At 47.4% G+C, this 26,280-nt stretch overlaps 1 protein-coding gene across 7 annotated transcripts in view; it reads right to left on the bottom strand.

Moving 5' to 3' along the window:
- DDX4 (DEAD-box helicase 4) overlaps nucleotides 1-26,280 on the bottom strand; it is a 1,597,047-nt gene that overhangs the window by 480,703 nt on the left and 1,090,064 nt on the right. For all 7 annotated transcript variants that reach the window (XM_069222170.1, XM_069222215.1, XM_069222206.1 and 4 more), the window contains one exon: nucleotides 16,776-16,928. In XM_069222170.1, coding sequence (XP_069078271.1) covers nucleotides 16,776-16,928 — 153 coding nt within the window. The remainder of the gene's footprint in view (nucleotides 1-16,775; nucleotides 16,929-26,280) is intronic.

Raw genomic sequence — 26,280 nt, 5'->3', positions numbered from 1 at the left:
TGTCCAGCACATGAATCAAAAATGGTTTCCGTGTGCACTTACTATGTCTCAGAATCGACAGACAGAGCAGGGACTTATCTGCTCATGCATATATGACCTCAGATTGGCCTGGATGCACCTAGCTTTAGGGGTAACTTGCACCTGACACACAAAGGGATACGGGTCCTGGCACACACAGGTGTTTTACAGGTTATGTTTTCAATTTAGCCTACACCAACACACGCATCTGCAATAGCAGCACTTGTGTGACTTTGGTGAGGAGTCGCTTGGGGTAGTACAACTAGTGCTGGAGCACTCAGAAGCTTTCCTTAGTACCCCCATGCCCCGATACCAGGAGTACCCTTTACTAGGGACTTAGGGCCAGATGTAGGAAAAAAGCAATTTGCGACTTGCAAATTGCGAGTCCCTGCGACTCGCAATTTGCAAGTCGCAAATTGCTATGCAGTACGGTGTCTCAGACACCGACTGCAACTCGCAATGGGGTCGCAATGACCCACCTCATGAATATTCATGAGGTGGGTCGCAAATTGCGGCCCCACTGCGAGTATAGGCACTCGCTAACATGGAGGCCTGCTGACGTCAGCAGACCTCCATGTTAGCGACCTGCTTTTAAATAAAGCAGTTTTTTTTTTTTGAAGTGTAGCCCGTTTTCCCTAAGGGAAAACGAGCTGCACTTAAAAAAAAAACGAAACCTTTAGTTTCGTTTTTTTTCAGGGCAGGGAGTGGTCCCTGGGACCACTCCCTGCCCTGAAAAATTAGTTTGGGGTCCAGTCACAAACTGGAAGGGGTCCCATGGGGACCCCTTCCAATTTGCGATTGGGTTACCATCCACTTGAAGTGGATGGTAACTGCGATGCCATTTGCGACCGCATATGCGGTCGCAAATGGTATTGCATCCCAATGCGACTCGCAAATAGGAAGGGAACACCCCTTCCTATTTGCGAGTCTGAAATGCATTTTGCGAGTCGGTAACGACTCGCAAAATGCATTTCTGCATTGGGATACGCGTTTTGCGACTCGCAAACGGCAAATTTTGCTGTTTGCGAGTCGCAAAACGTTTGCTACATCTGGCCCTTAGAGTGGTAGCTAGAGGGTGTGCCAACTGTGCAATTTTGGGAAAAGAGAGCTGGCACTGGGGACTTGGTTATCAGGGATCCAGTGCACTAACCATCAACGCCACATCAGAAACCAAACAAACAATAGGGGCTAACCATGTCAAAAAGGGTGCTTTCCTACAAACACCCCCACCCCAAAAAATAAAATAAAATTTTTTAAAAAACATGAGACGATGAAACTAACATTCCCCTGAGACTTCATCTTCTAAGTGGAAGAACCTTGAAAGGCCATCTGCATTGGCAAGGTCAGTCCCAGGTCTTTGTACCTCTGTGAAGTCCATTCCCTGTAGGGAGATGGACCACCTTAACAGTTTAGGATGTTCACCTTTTATCTGCAAAATACATCAGAGAGGCCTGTTGTCAGTTTGACCAAGGAATTGAGAGTTAAACAACTATGGATTAAACTTCTTCAGGGACCAAACCACAGCAAAGGCCTCCCCCCTCCCTCCCCAATGGCACTACAATGCAGCTCTATGAAGAGTAACCGTCAGTTAATAAAAGCAACAGGTTGGTCATGGCCATCATCACTGATTTGGAACAGGACTGCTCCTATCCCATGTTCAGAAGCATCTGTCTGCTCTATAAATGTCTTGGTGTAATCTGGGGGCATTGAGAACAGATGCTGAGCATATTGCTTCTTCCAGGGTGTCAAAGGCCTTTTGACAGCTCATTGTCCAGTTTACTTTCCTGGGCTTTTTCTTGGAGGTCAGTTCTGTGGGAGGGGCCACCATGGAACCATACCCCTTCACAAACCTCCTGTAATATCCAGTCAAGCCAAGGAATGCCCCGAGTTGAGTTTAGGTTGTTGGCGCTACCCAGTCCAGAACTGACTGGATCTTGGCTTCCAGTGGTTGCACTTGGCCTCCACCTACAAGGTGGCCCAAGTATACAACCTGGCCCTGCTCTATCTGGTACTTGCTTACCTTGATAGTGAGGCCTGCCTTTCTCAGAGCCTCAAGGACACTCCTCAGATGGATCAGGTGATCCTGACAAGTAGATTTAGAAACCACAAAATCATCTAGATATGCTGCACTAAAGTCTTCTAACCCAGCCAGGATGTTGTTCACCAACCATTGGAAGGTGGCAGGGGCATTCTTTAGGCCACAAGGCATAACGGTGAACTGAAAATGGACAACAAGAGTAGGAAATGCAGATTTTTCTGTTGCTCCAGGTGGTCAGACATATCTGCCAGTAACCTGATGTGAGATCAAAAGTACAGAGATATTTGGCTGCTCCTAAACTGTCAGCTCTATGAATGGGGTGAGCATCTGTTTTATGTTACACAGTTCACACAAAATCTCATTTCTTTCTTTCCACCCTGGGGATGAGGTTTGGGGACTAAAACCACTGGGCTGGCCCAGGGACTTTCAGAGTGCTGAATGGCTCCCAATTCCAGCATCTTACCGACCTCAGCTTTGATGCCTTTGACATTTTGCTTTTGACAGACATGTGTACTAGGTTGTCTGACCACGGCTCAAGGGGAAGAGTTCAGCATACTCCTGTAAGACGTGCTTACAGTCAGCCTGCTGTTGGCCAGTGAGGGTGTGTGAAAAGACCACTCCCCCTACTGAGCCATCTTTTGGATTGCTGGAGAGGAGATAAGGGACAGATTCACTCTGTTGTCTGTCCTTCAACAGTGACCATGAGTGTAGGAGGTTGGCTCTGTATATGCTGTACACCTGTAGGTGAGGCACAATGTACTCTGTCCAGGTAACCCTTAGTGATACTGTAGGCGGCTGTGGATAACCAGAGCTCTCTTAAGGGTAGTTGTGGACAGCAGAGCAGCTAAGACTTATCTAGGAGGGCGTAAAGCAGTTGCAAATACCACTCAAGTAAGTCAGTGGGGCAGACGCAGTAAAGAACCGCACATGTTTTAGAAAAATATGCAGTATTTATTATAACACACACTCTACAACTAACTTTGGTATATCTCCTAACTGGAGATGTGGTCATACAAAAATATACTTAGCAACATTTAAGTAAAGGCATAAAATAAAATGGGCCCCTTCCGGGGGCCAAACCATATACTAAACAAATGGAATGCAAAAACCACACCCAACCCACACTACCATCCAAGGACTCTTAGGACTGGGCTAGCACTAAAATCCCAAAGATAAGTTGGTAGGATTCCACATACGCCCATGTGCAAAGTAGAGATCTCAGGTACAGTCCATAGACAGGCAGTCGTGGTTGGGGTTTTTGCGTTTTGGGGCCCTTTCCAGAGGACCCGGAAGAAACCCATTGGGACAAGAGAGGTTGGATAGGGCCCTCACCCGTGGATACCCAGAACAGTGAAGTACCTACACCAGGGAGCCCAGTTGTATGGGGTTGAGGTTGTGTTGGAACCTGCCGCTGAAGTCAATAGGGACCTCGGTTGTCCAGCTGCTGTTGCCACCAGTGGACTAGACCAGGGGAACTCGGGTCTAGATTCCAGAAGAAGAGGACTAGGCAGGTGGGGTGTGGGCGTGCCCAGACCACCCAGGCAGTGCAAGAGGCTAACAACCCCCCTTCTCGTGATGTTTACTTAAGGACGGCTGATGAGGTAGGACATCAGTAAAGTCCAGGCAATACAGAAGGATTCCCCCGAGTTGTCCACAAGCTGTTCCATGCCAGTCGCTGGATGCAGAGGGATCAGTGGTCAGCAGGGCCACTAACAGCCTGAGCAGCACAGCAAAGAGGGATGCCCAAGTTTCTGCGGTTGTAGAGAAGATGTTTTTCTGGGAGCTGGAGAGTGCTAGAGGCTGGGGCTTCTTAATGGTAGAAGGTTTTCGGACTGAGGAGCCAACCAGCCTTGGGAAGCTAAGCAGCTTCAGCGAGGGACCACAAACTTCCTAGTTGCAAGGAAGATAGATCAGACCTCTGGAGAGCGACAGAATCATCATCTGTGTTGTAGAGCCTTGGAGAGTCAGTGGGACAGCAGGATCCACAAGCCGGTCGTCGCTGAGGTGCCTGCAGATGCAGGGGAGTGACTCCTTCACTCCAAGGGAGATCCCTTCTTGCTTTCCTGAATGCAATAATAAGAAATAAGATGATCAGAGGCCCCTGGGAGTATCTGACTGGTTAGTCCAGGTGGGTGACGTACCGACCCCCTGATAGGTGGGTCACTGCAATTAGTCTTCAACCTTCTTCCTGGGTTACCTAAGGGCTCCCCTGAGGGTGGGTCCCTAGATTTGTCTTCAAGTCTCCTCTGCAAGACACTACTGCAACATGGACACCGCTAATGAACTTCAGGAATCAAGAGCAAACTTGTAACCAGTAGGAGAGGCTCCTGCTGCACTTTTGTTTCCACTTTCGGCAAAGACTTCTGCAACCCAATGACCGTGTATCCTCCACAGTCACTGGGACTCAGCCTGAATTTAGGAAGTCAAGAATCTCCCTTGGAGTGAAGGTGACACTCCTCTGCATCCGCAAGCACCTCAACGATGATGACCAGCTTGTGGATCCTGCTGTCCCATGGACTCTTTAAGGCTCTACAACACATGTGGTGGTTCTGTGGCTCACCAGAAGTCTGGCCTATCTTCCTTGCAACTGGGAAGTTTGTGGGCCCTCACTGGAGCTGCTTGACTGGAAGCCCCGTGCACTATGTCTGCTTGTTATTGCCAAGGCTTGATGGTTCTTTAGTCTGAAGACCTCCTAGCTCCAAGAAGCCCCAGCCTCCAGCACTCCCCAGCTCCAAAAACTACATCCACCATGCTACTCATGTGACAGAGGTATGTAGAATCTCTGTGCTGCTGAGGCCTCCATGTCACTCTCTGTGCCTGCTGCCAGAGGGTCCTGCTGGGGGTGTTCCAACGATTCCAGCTGGCTCAACTGTCGGCTGGCCCTGACCTTGCCTCCAGGGTTGGGTCACCTGGACCTTGCGGATCACCAAACATCCTGCAAACTCTGCACAATGTTTCTTGCATTTGCCAAGACTTGTTGGTGGTCCTGCTGACCACTGACCCCCTCTGCAATAAGACAACTCGTATTGGACAGCTTGTGGACCACTCCTAGGATGCTCCTGCATCGCCTAGACTCCACAGCTGCACTTCATCCACCATCCTTCAGGAAGCATCACGGAGAAGGGTGGGCATTTCACTCCTGCACTGCCTGAGCCCCACTGAGTGGTTTGGACTCTGTCCCCTCTCTCCTTAGGTCCTCTTCCTTTGGAATCCAAGCCTGGGTTCCACCAACCTGGTCCACGGGTCCCAAATGACTTCAGCAGGAGGTTCTGACACAACTTCACCCCTATGCACCTGGGATCCTGGTGTAGGTACTCCACTCTTCTGGGTATCCACGGGTGAGGGCACTATCCAACCTCCCTTGTCCCAACAGGTTTCCTTGGGGTCCTCTGGGAAGGGTCCTAAAACACAAAACCTCCAACCGCGACTTCCCCATTTTTTCTTATGGACACTAACCAGAGATTTCTACTCTGCACACGGGCGCCTAGGTAATCCTACCTACTTATCCTTGGGGTGTTAGTACTCCCCAGTCCTAATGGTCTTCAGGGTGGTACTGTGGGCTGGGTGGGGTTTTCCCATTCCAAGTTTTTTTAGTATATGGTTTGGCCACCCCCATAGGGCCCTTAATATTGTTTGCCTTTACTTACCTGTTAACTATATTTAGTATGGCCATATCTCCAGTTAGGAGATATACCCAAGTTAGTTCTAGTGTGTGTGTTATAATAAATATTGCATAGTTTTGTACATCTGTGCGGTTCTTTCCTGTGTGTACTTCACTGACAGACCTATGTGGTATCTGCAACCACTTTAGACCCGCCTGGATAAGCCTAAGCTGCTCTCCACAGTTACCCTTATGAGAGCTCTGGTTATCTAGAGCCACCTACACTATTACTAATGGTTGCCTGGACTCAGTACAGGGTGCCTCCCCGATATGTGTACACCGTACAACTGAGCCAGCCTCTTAAAACGACCATCCTGTAATTGACAACCTCCTAGTAAATCGAAACTCCCACCAGAGCTGTACAATGCGTTTAAAGACCTGATGAGCATATCAGCTAATCATCAAAGGCCAGGTCCGGATTCTCCAGATTAGGCCGAACAAAGCACTGGGGCTTCCCAAGTCGGTATGACTCCCTAATGAAGGACCTTGATTTGACAAAAACTCACATCTCTCTGAAAGGTCATCCAATTCAACCATATAGGACAGGTGTGCCCCAGATTGGTCTGGGATGCTCTGAAGGTGGTGGCAAGGGATATATTCATTAAAAAAGCCAGTCCACTGAAGCGCATGAGGAAAATCAAACTGCTTTAACTTCAGAAAGACCTCACAAGCCTTGAACAGCACCAGAAATTCCACCCTCTCCAAACAACAAAGGGGGACCCTCACAGTCATACCCGGATAAGTCCACATTCTAAAGCATGATCAAGCCAACTGCCTTTTCGGCACGTTTGGGCACCTGATTCTACAAAGGAGTTAATAAAGTGGTCTCCCTCTTAGCCAAAAAGCTGTGAGCCCAGATATGAAAGGGCTATATTTGGGAGATTAAAAATAGCACCGAGAATCTACAAACCTCCGACAAAAAGAAAAATGAATCTTTCCATGACTCATACAGTGCTCTATATAGAGCTAACCAAACAGAGAATCTCAAGACTCCTATGTCCAGTCCCTAGCCTTAGTGCACCTCTCCCAGGTTGACCAAGAGGCCACAGACTAACCCACACCTATGGCTGAGGCCCTCCAGTTAAACATCTACGCACATGGGGAAGGCACCTGGGAGTGACTGCTTAACATCTGCTTTCTACAAGCTCTTTGGGCATCTGTTAGCAACCTTGTTAACAGAGGCCTACAATACCATGTCCAGATGTGTGGACTGACATCTATGATAGCAAAAGCCACAATTTCAATCACACCACCTGTAGGAAAGTACCATCTTGCCTGGCATGTTACCCCCATATTTCACTGTATATATGTTGTTTTAGTTGTATGTGTCACTGGGACCCTGCCATCCAGGGCCCCAATGCTCATATGTGTGCCCTGTATGTGTTCCCTGTGTGATGACTAACTGTCTCACTGAGGCTCTGCTAACCAGAACCTCAGTGGTTATGCTCTCTCTTTGCTTTCCAAATTGTCACTAACAGGCTAGTGACCAATTTCACCAATTCACATTGGCATACTGGAACACCCTTATAATTCCCTAGTATATGGTACTGAGGTACCCAGGGTGTTGGGGTTCCAGGAGATCCCTATGGGCTACAGCATGTCTTTTGCCACCCATAGGGAGCTCTGGCAATTCTTACACAGGCCTGCCACTGCAGCCGGAGTGAAATAACGTCCACGTTATTTCACAGCCATTTACCACTGCACTTAAGTAACTTATAAGTCACCTATATGTCTAACCTTTACCTGGTAAAGGTGGGGTGCTAAGTTACTTAGTGTGTGGGCACCCTGGCACTAACCAAAGTACCCCCACATCGTTCAGGGCAAATTCCCCGGACTTTGTGAGTGCGGGGACACCATTACACACGTGCACTGGACATAGGTCACTACCTATGTACAGCGTCACAATGGTAACTCCAAACATGGGCATGTAACGTGTCTAAGATCATGGAATTGTCACCCCAATGCCATTCTGGCATTGGGGAGACAATTCCATGATCCCCCGAGTCTCTAGCACAGACCCGGGTACTGCCAAACTACCTTTCCCGGGGTTTCACTGCAGCTGCTGCCAACCCCTCAGACAGGTTTCTGCCCTCCTGGGGTCCAGCCAGGCTTGGCCCAGGAAGGCAGAACAAGGACTTCCTCAGAGAGAGGGTGTTACACCCTCTCCCTTTGGAAAAAGGTGTCAGGGCTGGGAAGGAGTAGCCTCCCCCAGCCTCTGGAAATGCTTTGATGGGCACAGATGGTGCCCATCTCTGCATAAGCCAGTCTACACCGGTTCAGGGATCCCCCAGCCCTGCTCTGGCGTGAAACTGGACAAAGGAAAGGGGAGTGACCACTCCCTTGACCTGCACCTCCCCTGGGAGGTGCCCAGAGCTCTTCCAGTGTGCTCCAGACCTCTGCCATCTTGGAAACAGAGGTGCTGCTGGCACACTGGACTGCTCTGAGTGGCCAGTGCCAGCAGGTGACATCAGAGACTCCTTCTGATAGGCTTTTACCTGTGTTGCTAGCCTATCCTCCTTCCTAAGTAGCCACACCTCCTTTTCTGGCTATTTAGGGTCTCTGTTTTGGGGAATTCTTGAGATAACGAATGCAAGAGCTCATCAGAGTTCCTCTGCATCTCTCTCTTCACCTTCTGCCAAGCAATCGACCGCTGACTGCTCTGGACGCCTGCAAAACCGCAACAAAGTAGCAAAGACGACTACTGCAACCTTGAATCGCTGATCCGGCCGCCTTCGACTGTTTTCCTGGTGGTGCATGCTGTGGGGGTAGTCTGCCTCCTCTCTGCACTAGAAGCTCCGAAGAAATCTCCCGTGGGTCGACGGAATCTTCCCCCTGCAACCGCAGGCACCAAGAGACTGCATCACCGGTCCTCTGGGTCCCCTCTCAGCACGACGAGCGTGGTCCCTGGAACTCAGCAACTCTGTCCAAGTGACTCCCACAGTCCAGTGACTCTTCAGTCCAAGTTTGGTGGAGGTAAGTCCTTGCCTCACCATGCTAGACTGCATTGTTGGGTACCGCGTGATTTGCAGCTGCTCCGGCTCCTGTGCACTCTTCCAGGATTTCCTTCATGCACAGCCAAGCCTGGGTCCCCGACACTCTAACCTGCAGTGCACAACCTCCTGAGTAGTCCTCCGACGTCGTGGGACCTTCTTTTGTGACTTCGGGTGAGCTCCGGTTCACTCTTCTTCGTAGTGCCTGTTCCGGCACATCTTCTGCCTGCTTCTGAGAGGGCTCCTTGTCTTGCTGGGCGCCCCCTCTGTCTCCTCACGCAATTAGCGACATCCTGATCCCTCCTGGGCCACAGCAGCATTCAAAAATCCTAACCGTGACCCTTGCAGCTAGCAAGGCTTGTTTGCGGTCTTTCTGCGTGGGAACACCTCTGCAAGCTTCTTCACGACGTGGGACATCCATCCTCCAAAGGGGAAGTTCCTAGTCCTCTTCGTTCTTGCAGAATCCACAGCTTCTACCATCCAGTGGCAGCTTCTTTGCACCCTCAGCTGGCATTTCCTGGGCATCTGCCCAATCTCGACTTTGTCGCGACTCTTGGACCTGGTCCCCTTGTTTCACAGGTACTCTCGTCCGCAAATCCATTGTTGTTACATAGCTGGTGTTGGTCTTCCTTGCAGAATTCTCCTATCACGACTTCTGTGCTCTCTGGGGAACTTAGGTGCACTTTACACCTACTTTTCAGGGTCTTGGGGTGGGCTATTTTTCTAACCCTCACTGTTTTCTTACAGTCCCACCGACCCTCTACAAGCTCACATAGGTTTGGGGTCCATTTGTGGTTCGCATTCCACTTTTGGAGTATATGGTTTGTGTTGCCCCTATACCTATGTGCTCTCATTGCAATCTATTGTGACTGTACATTGCTTGCATTGCTTTCTATTGCTATTACTGCATAATTTTGGTACTGTGTACATATATCTTGTGTATGTTTGCTATCCTCATACTGAGGGTACTCACTGAGATACTTTTGGCATATTGTCATAAAATGAAAATGTCACTTACCCAGTGTACATCTGTTCGTGGCATCAGTCGCTGTAGATTTGCATGTTTTGCAATAGCTCGCCATCTGGTGTTGGGCCGGAGTGTTACAAGTTGTTTTTCTTCGAAGAAGTCTTTCGAGTCACGGGACCGAGTGACTCCTCCTTTTGTGTCCATTGCGCATGGGCGTCGACTCTATCCTCGATTGTTTTTCCCCGTCAGAGGGTGAGGTAGGAGTTGTATTGTAGTAATAGTGCCCATGCAATGGAGTGACTAAGTATGTACCTATATAAGGTTGAAATGATATATATACAAATAGTTGAAGGTAACTTCCGAACTGCTACAGGCTCCCGGGGAGGCGGGTGGGCACATGCAAATCTACAGCGACTGATGCCACGAACAGATGTACACTGGGTAAGTGACATTTTCAGTTCGATGGCATCTGTCGCTGTAGATATGCATGTTTTGCATAGACTAGTAAGCAGTTATCTCCCCAAAAGCGGTGGCTCAGCCTGTAGGAGTGGAAGTAGTCTGAAACAATGTTCTTAATACGGCTTGCCCTACTGTGGCTTGTTGTGCGGATAACACGTCTACACAGTAGTGCTTGGTGAATGTGTGAGGCGTAGACCATGTGGCTGCCTTACATATTTCTTGCATTGGGATGTTTCCTAGAAAGGCCATGGTAGCACCTTTCTTTCTGGTTGAGTGTGCCCTTGGTGTAATGGGCAGCTGTCGTTTAGCTTTAAGGTAGCAGATTTGGATGCATTTAACTATCCATCTGGCTATACCTTGTTTTGATATTGGGTTTCCTGCATGAGGTTTTTGGAATGCAATAAATAGTTGTTTAGTCTTTCTGATGTTTTTAGTTCTGTCAATGTAATACATTAATGCTCTTTTGACATCTAATGTATGTAGTGCCCTCTCAGCTACGGAATCTGGCTGTGGGAAGAACACTGGAAGTTCCACTGTTTGATTTAGATGGAACGGTGAAATAACCTTTGGTAAAAATTTAGGATTAGTCCTCAGGACGACCTTATTCTTGTGTAGTTGTATAAAAGGTTCTTGTATTGTAAACGCCTGAATCTCGCTTACTCTTCTTAGGGAAGTAATGGCGATGAGGAATGCAACCTTCCAGGTTAGGAACTGTATTTCGCAGGAGTGCATGGGTTCGAAAGGTGGACCCATAAGTCTAGTTAGGACAACATTTAGGTTCCATGAAGGAACAGGTGGTGTTCTTGGTGGAATAATTCTTTTAAGGCCCTCCATGAATGCTTTAATGACTGGTATCCTATAAAGGGAAGTTGAATAGGTAGTCTGCAGGTATGCAGATATTGCTGCAAGGTGTATTTTAATGGAAGAGAAAGCTAGGTTAGATTTTTGTAAGTGAAGCAAGTAACCCACTACATCTTTTGGAGTTGCGTGTAATGGTTGGATTTGATTAATATGGCAGTAGCAAACAAACCTCTTCCATTTACTGGCATAGCAGTGCCTGGTGGATGGCCTTCTGGCTTGCTTTATGACTTCCATACACTCTTGTGTAAGTTGTAAGTGTCCCAATTCTAGGATTTCAGGAGCCAGATTGCTAGATTCAGCGATGCTGGATCTGGGTGCCTGATCTGTTGGTTGTGTTGAGTTAACAGATCCGGTCTGTTGGGCAGTTTGATGTGTGGTACTACTGATAGGTCTAGCAGCGTTGTGTACCAGGGTTGCCTTGCCCAAGTTGGTGCTATTAATATGAGTTTGAGTTTGTTTTGACTGAGTTTGTTTACCAGATAAGGAAGGAGAGGGAGAGGAGGAAAAGCGTAGGCAAATATCCCTGACCAGTTCATCCATAGGGCATTGCCCTGGGACTGCCTGTGTGGGTATCTGGATGCGAAGTTTTGGCATTTTGCGTTCTCTTTTGTCGCAAACAAGTCTATCTGAGGTGTTCCCCAGATCTTGAAGTAAGTGTTCAGAGTTTGGGGGTGAATTTCCCATTCGTGGACCTGTTGGTGATCTCGAGAGAGATTGTCTGCGAGTTGATTCTGAATCCCTGGGATAAACTGTGCTATTAGGCAAATTTGGTTGTGAATTGCCCAATGCCATATCTTTTGTGCCAACCGGCTCAACTGTGTTGAGTGTGTCCCCCCTTGCTTGTTTAGATAATACATTGTTGTCATGTTGTCTGTTTTGACGAGAATGTATTTGTGAACTATTATTGGTTGGAAAGCCTTTAGTGCTTGAAAAACTGCTAGCAGTTCTAGGTGATTTATATGCAGTTTTGTTTGATGTACGTTCCATTGTCCTTGTATGCTGTGTTGATCGAGGTGTGCTCCCCACCCTGTCATGGAAGCATCTGTTGTTATTACGTATTGTGGCACTGGGTCTTGGAAAGGCCGCCCTTTGTTTAAATTTATATTGTCCCACCATAGAAGCGAGAGGTAAGTTTGGCGGTCTATTAACACCAGATCTAGAAGGTGACCCTGTGCTTGTGACCATTGTGATGCTAGGCACTGTTGTAAGGGCCTCATGTGCAGTCTTGCGTTTGGGACAATGGCTATGCATGAAGACATCATGCCTAGGAGTTGTAATATCATCTTTGCTTGTATCTTTTGTGTTGGATACATGCGTTGTATGATGTTGTTGAAGTTTTGAATTCTTTGTGGACTTGGAGTGGCTACTCCTTTTGTTGTGTTTATTATGGCTCCTAGGTACTGTTGTATTTTGCACGGCAGGATGTTGGATTTTGCGAAGTTGACGGTGAACCCCAGTCTGTAGAGGGTTTGTATGATTTGATTTGTGTGGTGTGAGCACTTTGATAACGAATGGGTCTTGATTAGCCAGTCGTCTAGATACGGGAATACATGTATTTGCTGCCTTCTGATGTGTGCAGCGACTACTGCTAGACATTTTGTAAAGACTCTTGGTGCTGTTGTTAAACCGAAAGGCAATACTTTGAATTGGTAATGTATTCCTTTGAATACAAACCTTAGGTATTTCCTGTGCGATGGATGTATTGGTATATGGAAATACGCGTCTTTGAGGTCTAAGGTTGTCATGTAGTCGTGTAGTTTGAGCAATGGTAGCACTTCTTGTAGTGTGACCATGTGAAAGTGGTCTGATTTGATGTATGTGTTTACTATCCTGAGGTCTAGGATTGGTCTTAGCGTTTTGTCCTTCTTTGGTATTAAGAAGTACAGTGAATAAACTCCTGTGTTTATTTGTGTGTTTGGTACTAATTCGATTGCATTCTTTTGCAATAGTGCTTGAACTTCTGTCTCCAGGAGCTCGGAATGATGTTGTGATAAATTTTGTGCTATTGGTGGTATGTTTGGAGGGAATTGTAGAAATTCTATGCAATAACCATGTTGGATAATTGCTAGAACCCAAGTGTCTGTAGTGATTTCCTGCCATGCTTTGTAATAATGACCTATTCTTCCCCCCACTGGTGTTGTGTGGAGAGGATGAGTGACATGTGAGTCACTGCTTAGTTGCAGGGGTTTTGGGGCTGTGAAATTTTCCCCTATTCCTAGGGAATTGCCCTCCTCTGTATTGGCCCCGAAAGCCTCCCCTGTACTGTCCCTGGTAACTGGACGGTGTTGCCTGTGAGGTGCTGGCTTGTGTGGCCTGACCCCGAAACCCCCCTCTAAAGGGTGTCTTGCGGAAGGTGCCGTAGTTTCCTCTGCTCTGCGGGGAGTAGAGTGCGCCCATTGCTTTAGCAGTGTCCGTGTCCTTTTTAAGTTTTTCTATCGCTGTGTCCACTTCTGGACCGAACAGTTCTTTTTCATTGAAAGGCATATTGAGAACTGCCTGCTGTATCTCTGGTTTAAACCCAGACGTTCGTAGCCATGCATGCCTTCTGATGGTCACGGATGTATTAATTGTCCTTGCAGCTGTGTCTGCTGCGTCCATGGAGGAGCGTATCTGGTTGTTTGAAATGTTTTGACCTTCCTCAACCACTTGCTTTGCCCTTTTTTGTAGGTCTTTGGGTAGATGTTCAATGAGGTGTTGCATCTCATCCCAATGGGCTCTGTCATAGCGCGCAAGTAGTGCTTGAGAGTTGGCGATGCGCCACTGGTTTGCAGCTTGTGCTGCGACTCTCTTTCCAGCTGCATCGAACTTGCGGCTTTCTTTATCCGGGGGTGGTGCATTCCCAGATGTGTGGGAGTTGGCCCTTTTCCTAGCTGCTCCTACAACGACGGAATCTGGTGGCAGCTGTGCAGTGATGAAAACAGGGTCTGTAGGGGGCGCCTTATACTTTTTTTCCACTCTTGGTGTGATTGCCCTACTTTTGACCGGCTCCTTAAAAATTTATTTTGCGTGCCGGAGCATACCAGGGAGCATAGGCAGGCTTTGGTAGGAGCTGTGGGTGGAGGAGAGGGTGTTGAATAAAAAGTCATCCTCGACCTGTTCTGAGTGGAGGCTTACATTGTGAAATTGTGCTGCTCTAGCCACCACTTGAGAATACGCAGTGCTGTCTTCTGGTGGAGATGGCTTTGTAGGGTATGCCTCCGGGCTGTTATCCGACACTGGGGCGTCGTATAAGTCCCATGCGTCCTGATCCTGGTCACCCTGGCTCATGGTGGTGTGAGCTGGGGAATGTGATGGAGTTTGTGCTGGTGAGACGTGAATTACAGGTGGAGGAGAGGGTGGTGGAGTAACCTTTTTCACCACCTTTGTTTGTGGTGTTTGTTCAGTTTGGAACTCCAGTCTTCTCTTTCTTCTAATAGGGGGAAGGGTGCTTATTTTCCCTGTTCCCTCCTGTATGAAGATACGCTTTTGCGTATGGTCTACATCGGCAGATTGCAGCTCTTCCTCGAACCTATGCTTTCGCATTTGGGAGGTTAGTGAATGCTCCTCTGTATAAGAGCCTGAAACTGGGTCGGTTGCAGGTTGTTTTGGCGCCGAAACCCTGTCTGCATCTTTTTTCGGCTCCGAGCTGACTTTTCTTTTTTTCGGGGCCGAAACCTCTCGGCGTCGATCTTCGTCGGTGCCGCTGTCTCGGCGTCGAGGCGTGTCTACACCGCTATCTCGGTGTCGATGCTTGTCTCCAGCACTTTCTCGGTCCCGAGAAGGCTGCGTACCGGTGTCTCGACCGGAGTCGGACTGTCTCGGCACTGTTTGGGCCTTTTTCGGTGCCGACGGTCGGTCACCGAATTTATGGGTCGAGCCATGGCCTGGTGGCAGTGGCGTCCCCTGGGCCTTGTCAATCTTCTTATGTGTTGTTTTCGACGTCTTACTCACGGTTTGTGGGTCATCGAATTCCTCGGAGTCCGATTCGTGGATCGAGAAGGTACCTTCCTCTTCTTGTTCCTCGAACTCTCGGTGGGCTGTCGGCGCGGACGCCATTTGAAGTCTTCTGGCTTGACGGTCTCGGAGTGTTTTTCGGGACCGGAACGCACGACAGGCCTCGCAGGTGTCTTCACTGTGCTCAGGTGACAGGCACAGGTTACAGACCAAGTGTTGGTCTGTATAGGGGTACTTGTTGTGGCATTTAGGACAGAAACGGAACGGGGTCCGTTCCATCGTCGTTCTTCAGCACGCGGTCGGGCCGACTAGGCCCCGACGGGGGATCGAAAAACTACCCCGAAGGGCACCGGAGCTCTTCGATCTTCGATGCGGTGTTGAATCTAACTACGCCGATCCCGAACGCAACAATACCGACGAAAATCTTCCGAATTTAGCTATCTTTCCGTTCCGAAACTCGGAGCGACAGGAACACGTCCGAACCCGATGGCGGAAAAAAAACAATCGAGGATATAGTCGACGCCCATGCGCAATGGACACAAAAGGAGGAGTCACTCGGTCCCGTGACTCGAAAGACTTCTTCGAAGAAAAACAACTTGTAACACTCCGGCCCAACACCAGATGGCGAGCTATTGCAAAACATGCGTATCTACAGCGACAGATGCCATCGAACATAAAGTACCTTTATTTTTAGTATATCTGTGTATTGTGTTTTCTTATGATATTGTGCATATGACACCAGTGCTATAGTAGGAGCTTTACACGTCTCCTAGTTCAGCCTAAGCTGCTCTGCTAAGCTACCCTTTTCTATCAGCCTAAGCTGCTAGACACCTCTTCTACACTAATAAGGGATACCTGGACCTGGTGCAGAGTGTAAGTACCCCTTGGTACTCACTACAAACCAGGCCAGCCTCCTACACCGCCCGATAATCCTTTCACCCTCAGGGACTTGCCGCCAAAAGATGCCCTCTGTGTGCATTTCTCAATAAATCCCACACTGGCATCAGTGTGGATTTATTGTGCTGAGAAGGTTGATACCAAACTTCCCAGTATTCAGTGTAGTCATTATGGATTAGTGGAGTTTGTGTTTGGCAAACTCCCGGACCATATACTCTTTATGGTTACCCTGCACTTACAATGGCTTAGACACTGTAGGGGCATAGTGCTCTTGCAGCTATGCCCTCACTTGTGCTATAGTGCACCATGCCTTAGGGCTATAAGGCCTATGCCACAGGCAGTGGGAATGACACCCTGAGGGGAGTGCCATGTCGACTTAGTCATTTTCTCCCCACCAGCGCACACAAGCTGTGAGGCAGTGTGCATGTGCTGAGGGAAGGGTCCCCAGAGTGGCATAATATATGCTGCAGCCCTTAGAGACCTTCCCTGACCACAGGGCCCTTTGTTCCAGGGGTACCATTTACAAGGGACTTATCTGTGTGCCAGGGCTGTGCCAATTGTGGAGACAAAGGTACTGTTTTAGGGAAAGAACACTGGTGCTGGGGCCTGGTTAGCAGGATCCCAGCACACTTTCAATCAAAGCTGGCCACAACAAAAGGCAAAAAGTTACGGGGTAACAATGCCAACTGTGGCTTTTTCTTACACATCATTAAATGGCCATGGAAGAAAACTAGGTCAACCTTCTTACATTAAATCTGTAGAACTCTTCTACTTAGCAAAGCTGTGATTTAGGATACACTAAAGATTGACATGCTGCAAAAATCTTAAGATCGCATCTTGTACAGTGGTTGTTAAGGAAAGGAAATTTTATACATTGTTAAAACTTTATCTGAATATAACAAACTATGAGATATCACTTGACTGCCAAACAGATAATCAGCAATTACTTACTGTTTTCCCAGAACCGGTCTGCGCACAAGCCATTAAATCACGTTTGGCTAGCACAATTGGAATACTGTATTTCTGAACTGGAGTAAGTTTCACATATCCAGCTTTAGAAATGTTTCTGTTCAGTGTTTCAGGAAGATTTGCTTCTTCAAATGTCTAGAGAAAATCAGAATATAAGAAAAATCCATGAGCTACAAAAAAAAAATTTGGTAAATATTAAATTTTTCATTTTCTTAAATTTGATGTGCTGTGAGTACTGAAGGAAAATCTGAATGATCAGATGCAAGTGTATTCCTTAAGATTTCAAATTACCTGCCTTCGGTAATGCTCTTTCTAGTGGATAATCTATCTTTCTTCAGAGTCCTTATCTTTGAAATTCCTACCATGCTCTAAGAGGTGACATTGTGGGAGTTCACAAATTTGCTCAGCAACGCCACAAAGGACAAAAACCTTGGGGGGAAAAAAACACCTAAGTTCCCCAAAAATTGGGAAAAGATATTCGTGGGTACTAAGAGAGGGAGAGACTGAGGCTTCCTTAAAATTCTAAAGTTTCATTTAAACAACAAAACACATTGGCAAAATAGGAGTAGCTTCCATTTTTAGATCGGGTTCAGATCTTTCAAAAATCTTGCAGCAGAGGAAAAAATAAAATAAAAAACTGCATTCAACATACAATACATCTGTGAGTTAAACGTGCCTTGCAGACAGCTGTGCTGTCAGCCCAGGTATAAAAACTGCTCAACACAAACTCGAACTGTGCATAACCTGGAAAGGAGACACCCATCGGGAAGGCCAAGACTAAAACTTTGGTTATCATTTGAGCATCAGAAAAGACAAATGGTAAAACCCAATGTATTAGAACTTAAAAACAAAAATAGTCTTTATTGGACTTGGCCATCTCTGCAGGGTCACCACAAAACCATTCGTCTTCACCCCTCCTGTTATCTGAATTTGATTAGTGTTTTTTGGCATTATGACTGTACACTGCTTGTCAGTGTGTTTCATTGTTTTCTAAATTGTCACTGCAGTCCTGCTAATCAGAACTCAAAGTGCTCATGCTTTCTCCGTTTCTAAATTTGCCACTACATCCTAGTGACTCAGTATTTCACTCCCAATTGGCATACTGGACCCCCCTTATAAGTACCTAGTATATGGTACATAAGTACCCAGGGCATTTCTTTTGCCCCCCCCCCCCCCCAATAAGGGGTCCATACAAAGGCTTCCTCAGGACTGCCACTGCAGCATCTGTGAAATAGTGCACGCACTATTTCACAGCCATTTTCATTGCACCAGGAAAATATTAAGTCACCTATTTATCAGGTCTTCCAACCCTGAAGGCTGGGTGCAGGCACCCCAGCACTAGCAGCAGTATGCCCACGTCGTCCAGGCCCATTTTCCAAGACTTCGTGAGTGCGGGGATGCCATATCAAGTGTGCACTGTACATAGGTCCATACCTATGCACAGCTTCACAAAGTTAACTCTGAATATTGCCAAGTAAGGTGTCAAAAAATTAGGAATCGTACCCCAATACGGATTCCAGTATTGGTTGCACGATCCCATGCACTCTGGGGGTTCCACAGTGGACCCCTAGTACTGCTGCCATACCAGCCTTCTGAGGTTTTCACTTCAGCCCCAGCTGCTTCCACTTAACAGACAGGCTTCTGCCCTCCAGGGGCTTGAGCAACTCAACCCCAGGAAGGCAGAACAATACTTTTCCTTTAGGAAAGGGGTGTTACGTACTCTCCCTTTGAAAATAGGTGTTACAGGCATGGGAGGGGTAGCCTCCAAGAGCCTCTGGAAATGCTCTGAAAGGCATAGATGGTGCCCTCCTTGCATAAACCAGTCTACACTGGTTCAGGGACCCCCAGTCCCTGCTCTGGCAACTAACTGGACAAAGGAAAGGGGAGTGACCATTCCCCTGTCCATCACCACCCCAGGGGTGGTGCCCAGAGATCCTCCAGAGCGTCCCTGGGTTTTGCCATCTTGGATTCCAAGGTGGTGGGGCACTCTGGAAGCATCTGAGTGGCCAGTGCCAGCAGGTGACGTCAGAGACCCCTCCTGATAGGTGCTTACCTGGTTAGGAACCAATCCCCCTCTCAGGGATATTTAGGGTCTCTCATCTGGGTGTTTCTTCAGATTCAGATTGCAAGTCTCAAGCTCGAATCCTCTGCATCCTTTACTTCATCTTCTATAGACGGATCAACCGCTGACTGCTCCAGAAACTCTACAAAACTGCAACAAAGAAGCAAAGATGACTTCTGCAACATTGCAACTTCAGCTCCTGCCAGCAACTACAACAGTTTCCAGGTTGTGAATCCTTTGAAGACTGCCTGTCTTCAGCCTGCACCAGAAGAACCGAAGGAATCTCCTGTGGAGTGAAGGAGTCACTTCCCTGCTTCAGCAGGCACCTCTCTGCAGCGACGGCCGCTGGCTTGGGACCCCTCCCCAGACGACAGGCGTGGATCCAGCGACACGGGTGGTGGACTAAAGTGATCCAGACAGCCCTAAAGTCCAGCTGTCCAAATATGGTGGAAGTAAGAGCTTGCCTCCCCAAGCAAGACAGTATCCTGTGCACTGCGTGACCTGCAGTTGCCAAGGCTTGTGTGTGATCTTCCAAGAAGTTCTTCGTGCACAGCACAGCTTAGGCCCCGGTCACTCTATCCTGCGACGCACAGCTTCCTGAGTGGTTCTTCGGCGGTGTGGGAAATCTTTGTGTCCTGTTGCGTGGGCCTCCATTTGCACCTTCTTTGGACTCCTGTGTGCGCTGCCTGGTCTTCTGAGGGTGCTCTCAATTGCTCAGAGCCCCCTCTATCTCCCCCTCCTGGGTAGAGGCCACCAGGTCCCTCCCAGTCCCAGGAACCACCATTTTCCATTTTCCGCTAACCACGAGTTTTGGGCGTGCCAAGGCTTGTTGGCTGAATCCAGCAACGCAAACCAAACTACATTTATCCATCCAGCGTGGGACATCTTATGCACCAACCAGCATCCCGCATCTGTCTTCTATGGTGCAATACTGACTGTCTTCTCAGCGGTGGTTCTTCTTTTGCACCTTCATCCGGGTTAGCAGGGGCTCCAATTCTCCCTGGACTAATCAGTGCTTCTTGGACTTGTCCCCCTTCTTCCACAAGACTTCAGGCCCCAGAAGCCATCGTTGGTGTCTTGCAGTCTCTTCTGGTTCTTGCATTATCTTCTATCACAATTTCTACTGTGTTTTAGGAAACTTGCTGTGTTTTACTCCTGCTTTCCTGGGCTCTGAGGTGCGGTATTGTACTAACCTTTGGTGTTTTCTTTTACTCCCAGTGCCCCTCTACACACTACGCCTAGGTGGGTAACAGACTTTCGCATTCCACTATTTTAGTATATGGTTTGTGGTCCCACTAGGCCGATTGCAAACTATTGTGATTTTCACTGTTTGCACCATTTTCTGACTAATTACTTACCTGTTTTTGGCAACTAGTGTATATAAATATTGTGTAATTTACTTACCTCCTATACCTCCTAAGGGAGTAGTCTCCAAAGTATTTTTGGCATTGTGTCACTAAAATAAATAGATTTGTTTTTGGTAATACAGAGTATTGTTTTTCAGTTGTGTGAGTATTGTGTGACTACAATAGTATTGCAAGAGCTTTGCATGTCTCCTGGTTCGGCATTGGCTGCTCTGCCTACAGCTACCTCTAGACAGCCTGGCTTCTAGACCCTGTCTACATTTCAATAATAACGGATAACCGGACCTGGTAAGGTGTAAGTACCTTTGATACCCACTACAAACCAGGCCAGCCTCCTATACTGTCAGTGGGATAAGTACTTGAAATTGCCTTATCATTCTGTCACTAGTTTTGTACTCTGTACTTGGAGCAATACAACAAGTTTACCTAGTATTTTCCCTTGCATTCTAAAATTTTAAAAGTTAGATAAAGTAGGTATTATCTTTACATTCACTTTACTCTAACTTTTCTATCACTATGTCTTCCTCTGAGGCCACCCCTAAGGTTGTCAAAACTACCTATGAGAACCTAAACTTTAAACGTTTGAGGAGGCTTTGCTTAGAGTGATCTCCTTCTCCAGGATGACCAAGAACAGCCTGGTCACCAGGTAGAGCAGAGAGAGGGGGATTCTAACCCTACGGAATCAGGAGAGGGACCGAAAGATCTTTCCCCTGGTAAACCATCTAGTGTAGCTGGAAGTGAGAGAGGGTCACACACAAGTAGAGCTCCCTTCACACCTAGAGGCCAAGTTACTAGGGTTACACAAGCCAGGGAAAGATCTGACTCTGCTCATTCCCATGTCACTTCAGTCTCAGAAGTGTCCCACACATCCAATCCTGAGGATAACTCCCTAGACAGGGAACTCAGAAAGCTGAGATTGGAAGAGGCTAGACTGTGGATGCAACAGCAACAGTTGGCCCTAGATAGGGAAGCCTTAGCTGTGGAAGGGGAAAGACAGGGGTTTGGGTTAATTCCCAATGGTGGCAGCAGCAATAGCAGTTTCAGGAGCTATGGAGTTAGAGAAAACACATTTGACTCACGAAACTTGCAAAGGATTGTTCCCCCCTTACAAGGAGGGGGATGACATCTACAAGTGGTTTGCTGCACTTGAGAGGGCATGTAAACTTCAGAGGGTCGCTATTCTGTGGTTGTCCTTTTCTTTCAAGGGGATAGACAGACTCGTTTCTGTCAGAGAAGATGATTCCGATAATTACAATGTTTTGAAGACAGCACTCTTGGATGGATATGGCTACCACTGAACAATATAGAATTACGTTCAGAGAAACCAGAAAAGAGTCCTCACAAGATTGGATAGACTTTGTTGACTGTTCAGTTAAGGCTATAGAACAGTGGTTCCCCAACCTGTGGTCCGGGGACCCCTTGGGGTCCGCAAAGCCTCCTTAGGAGGTCTGTGGCTGCTTAAAATAAATATTAATAGATTAGGTCCCCAACTTTCAGTAATGGCTCAGTGGGGGGGGAGTGTTCCCCGGATTCTAATAAAGAGTCAGCAGGGGTCCCCGGGCTCCAGTAATGATAAAGTGGGGGTCCACAGAAGTCAAAAGGTTGGGAACCTCTGCTTTAGAAGGTTGGTTACATGGCACCAAAGTGTCTGATTATGAGGATCTATATAATCTAATTCTGAGAGAGCATATTCTTAACAATTGTGTGTCTGAGTTGTTGCACTAGTACTTGGTAGACTCAGATCGGAACTCTCCCCGAGAATTGGGTAAGAAGGCAGACAAATGGGTCAGCGCAGGGTGAGCAGAAGAAAATTAGATACTTACCTGTAACTGTAGTTCTCCAGTATTGGAATCTTTCATAGATTCACATGCTTGAATCATTCCCAGTCGTCGAGATGGGAGCCCCTGGTACAAATTACACAAGTAGTGTTAAAATATATTAACAAAAGGGCCCTAGGCCTCTTCAATTTAACAGTCTATCGGAGTCATTTTAGGAAAAGGACCAAACTTGAGCATCCACCAATCAGGCAACACCACCCTCTAGAATTCTCCTGAGAGAAGCTCCAGCATCTCAGATTTTCCAAGCACAAGTGCGTTAAAGAGAGGAAAAAAGAGAGAAAGAAAGAGGAAGATGTAAGTGAGCTTCCTCAGGGAGGTGGGTGGGTCGCATGTGAATCTATGAAAGATTCCAATTCTGGAGAACTACAATTACAGGTAAGTAACTCATTTTCTTACTCCAGTATTGGAACTTTCATAGATTCACATGCTTGAATCAGAGTAGAGAGCAGTACTTATGCACATTGTACCACTTTAACCATGTATGATACAAAACACATGCATATATAAAAAAATATGTATGCACATCTATATAGGAATACTTCAAAGAAATTATCGTATGTCAATACTATTGTTAATTGTCTTCACTTTCTTCTATTGTAACCTCTTTTCCTTTTTTTTTTTTTTTTGATTTGTTATAATTCTCTATCCGACCATAAGAGACAAACAATGTGCATACCTGTTCTAGGATGGAGGGATAAAAAAGATGGGTCACATTCACCTGAAGAGGTTCCTGAGGACTGCTTGACCCACTGCTATCTCTCCTTGAGATAGTGGTTCCAAGCAGTAGTGCCTTGTAAATGTATGACAGCTCTTCCATGTTGCTGCTCTACAAATGTCTTGCAGGGAAACCTCCGTGAACAGCGCTGCTGACGAAGAAACTGCCCTCATAGAATGAGCATGTACTGATGAATGCAGAGGTTTACCTGCTGCTTGATGGCAGAATTGAATGGCTGAGGCGATCCATCTGGATATACTCTGCTTGGAGAGTGGTTGGCCTCGTCTAGGTGCACTGTATGCTACAAACAATTGATTAGAGCGTCGAAAGGACTTAGTTCTGTCCAAGTAGAATTGAACACATCTCTTAACGTCTAAGGAGTGTAATGCTCTTTCCGCCGGAGTAGAAGGATGAAGAATAAAGGATTTGAAAACTAAAGGCTCATTGATGTGGACGTCCAAAGGGACCTTCGGGATGAAATGCGGATTAGTACGCAGCAGTTGCCTGTCTTGTTTGATCTGTAAGAACGGCTCTTGTATAGAGAGGGCCTGCACCTCACTGACACGTCTGGTTGATGTGAGAGCAACCAATAAAGCAACCTTCCAAGAAAGGAATTTTAGAGAAGCACGATGAATCGCTTCAAACGGATGCTTCATCAGCTGTGCTAAAACAATATTCAGGTTCCACGAAGGAGGAGGTGGTCTGAATGGAGGAAAAACCCTGAAAAGTCCTTTAAAAAACAGTTTGATTAAAGCAATACAGCGAGGGTGAAGCGTATGATGCTATTGCCGCCAGATGTACTTTAATGGAGGAATGTGCCAGGCCTGCTTGCACTAATTGCATCAAGTACGGCAATATTTGTTCCGGTGGTGAAGATAGTGGGTCAATCTGCCGCTGATGACACCAGACACAAAATCGTTTCCATTTGCAAGAGTAAACCTTATTAGTGCTATCCACTCTAACTCTGGACAAAATGTCCCTACACTCCTGTGGGATATTCAGATGTGCGAAATCCCTTTGCCCAGGAGACATCCTGACAATCGCATCGACTGAGGATCCGGGTGCCACACTTGTCCTTTGTTTATTGTTAGCAACTGTGGAAACGGTTTCAGCGGAATGTGAGGCTTGGTTGATAGAACCAGTATTGGCGAGGCCAGTACGGAGCTATCAATATCAGAGTGCACGGCTCTGCCTTCATCTTTGTGAGGACTCTTGGGATCAATGGAACTGGAGGAAAGGCGTAAGCAAAGATGTCTGACCAGACTATCGAAAACGCATTCACCCAAAATCCCTTGTGGTGATGCCAGCTTGTGAAGTACTGGCATTTGGCGTTCCACTTAATGGCAAACAGGTCTATGGTTTGGGTTCCCATCTGGGAAAAGATGTAGTCCATTATCGACTGGTCCAGCTCAACTCATGGCAGCTCGATCTTCGTCTGCTGAGCGAGTCTGCTATCTTGTTCTCGATCCCCGGTAAATGCACAGCTGTGAGTGTGATGCCTTGCTGCGAGGCCCAATTCCAAATTCTTTGGGCTTCTATGGAGAGGGTGAAAGATCTCGTGCCTCCTTGTTTGTTGAAGTAATGCATCGTAGTGGTGTTGTCTGTTCTTATTACTACGTGTGATCCTGATATTTTCAGGAGAAAATCCTGCAAAGCGAGATACACTGCTCTGAGCTCTAGCAGATTGATGTGCATCACTCTCAACTGTAGTGGCCACTTGCCACTTACTTGAAGATCCTGCAGCACGGCTCCCCAGCCCTCCAGAGATGCGTCCGTAGTGATGGTCCAGGGAGCAGGACAATGTAAAAAGGAAAGGCCGATGGACAGATGGTGCTTTTCAGACCACCATGTGAGGGCTTCGGCTTTTTCTTGGGTTATGTGTATTCGATCTTCGAAGCTTCCCGAAACCTGGAGCCATTGACGGTTTAGTTGCTCCTGTAATGGACACATTTTTAGTCTGCAGAGAGGAACCAGAGGTATGCATGATGACACAATGCCCAACAGGGATTTGAACAGGCAGACAGAAACACAGCTTCTTCTCTGTATTGATTTTGTTAGTGTCAGTAACCTTTGTTGCCTGTCTACTGTGGGACACGCCATGGTGGATTGCGTGTCCAGGTTTGCCCCTAAAGAATAAGTTACTTACCTTTGGTAACGCTTTTTCTGGTGGATACAGTAACTACCTGTGGATTCCTTCCGTCGAGGCTGGCGCGAGGGGAGAATTCTTTAGGTGAGGAATCCACAGGTAGGTGTATACATCAGAAAAGGTGATACTGTGTGCTGGCAGAGGTTTGGACTTCTCCCAGTTAATGGTGAGGCCTAAATTGGTTAGCAAGGAAACGCACCTTCTTGTTGATCTGCGCTCTCCTGCGTAGGTGCTTGCTTTTATCAACCAATCGTCTAGATATGGAAAAATCTGTTGTTTCCTCCTCCTGAGGAAGGCTGCGATTGGCGCTAGGCATCTGGTGAATATCCTGGGAGCTGATTTTTGGCCAAAGGGAAGGACACAAAATTAAAAATGGCTTCCAGCTACGGTGAATCTCAGGTATTGTCTGTGGGCAGGGTGGATGGGAATGTGGAAATATGCGTCTTTTAGGTCTAGTGTAGACATGAAATCTCCCTGGTTCAGACGCAGGAGGACATCTTGCAAGCTGATCATGCGGAACTATTGCTTTTTTAAGTAGATGTTCAGTTTCCATAAATCGAGGATCGGCCTCCAATCTTTCCACTTTTTGCGAATGAGGAAGAACCTGGAACAAAACCCTCTTCCTCGCTGTGACCGAGGTACCTTCTCTATAGCTCCTTTGAGGAGCATCTTGTTGATCTCCTCCTTGGGTTGTTCTGGGTACCTTGAATGAGTCCTGCGAGGAGGATTGGAGGGAGGCAGTTGGGTAAATTCTAGAGTGTGGCCCTGTTTCACTAATTGGAGGACCCACTTGTCTGATGTGATGACTTGCAATTGTTTGAGAAGAAGGGATATCCTTCCGCCTAGAACCAGAGAAGGAGAGTTGGGTGTAGCCGGCACCTCAGATGTATCAGGCTCGATGAGCCGAGTCTTTAAAAGGGCGAGTTGAGCGTCCCCTACCGCCAGATCTACCATAAGCTGCTTGTGGTGGCTGCCTTTGTGGGTAACATTGGCGGTACTGTTGAGAACAGGAAGGATAGGTGGAATATCTATACTGCTGATATCCTCCTCTATATAAAGGTTGGTGTAGGGAAATGCATCCTTGGCATGGTTACCCCCTGACTTTTTGCCTTTGCTGATGCCAAGTTATGATTTGAAAGTGCGCTGAGGCCTGCTAACCTGGCCCCAGCACCAGTGTTCTTTCCCTAACCTGTACCTTTGCTTCCACAATTGGCACACCCTGGCATCCAGGTAAGTCCCTTGTAACTGGTACCCCTGGTACCAAGGGCCCTGATGCCAGGGAAGGTCTTTAAGGGCTGCAGCATGTCTTATGCCACCCTGGGGACCCCTCACTCAGCACAGACACACTGCTTGCCAGCTTGT

The sequence above is a fragment of the Pleurodeles waltl genome, chromosome 1_1, assembly GCF_031143425.1.
Source record: "Pleurodeles waltl isolate 20211129_DDA chromosome 1_1, aPleWal1.hap1.20221129, whole genome shotgun sequence".
Classification (NCBI taxonomy): Eukaryota; Metazoa; Chordata; class Amphibia; order Caudata; family Salamandridae; genus Pleurodeles; species Pleurodeles waltl.
This window is presented reverse-complemented; position numbering and strand designations above follow the sequence as displayed.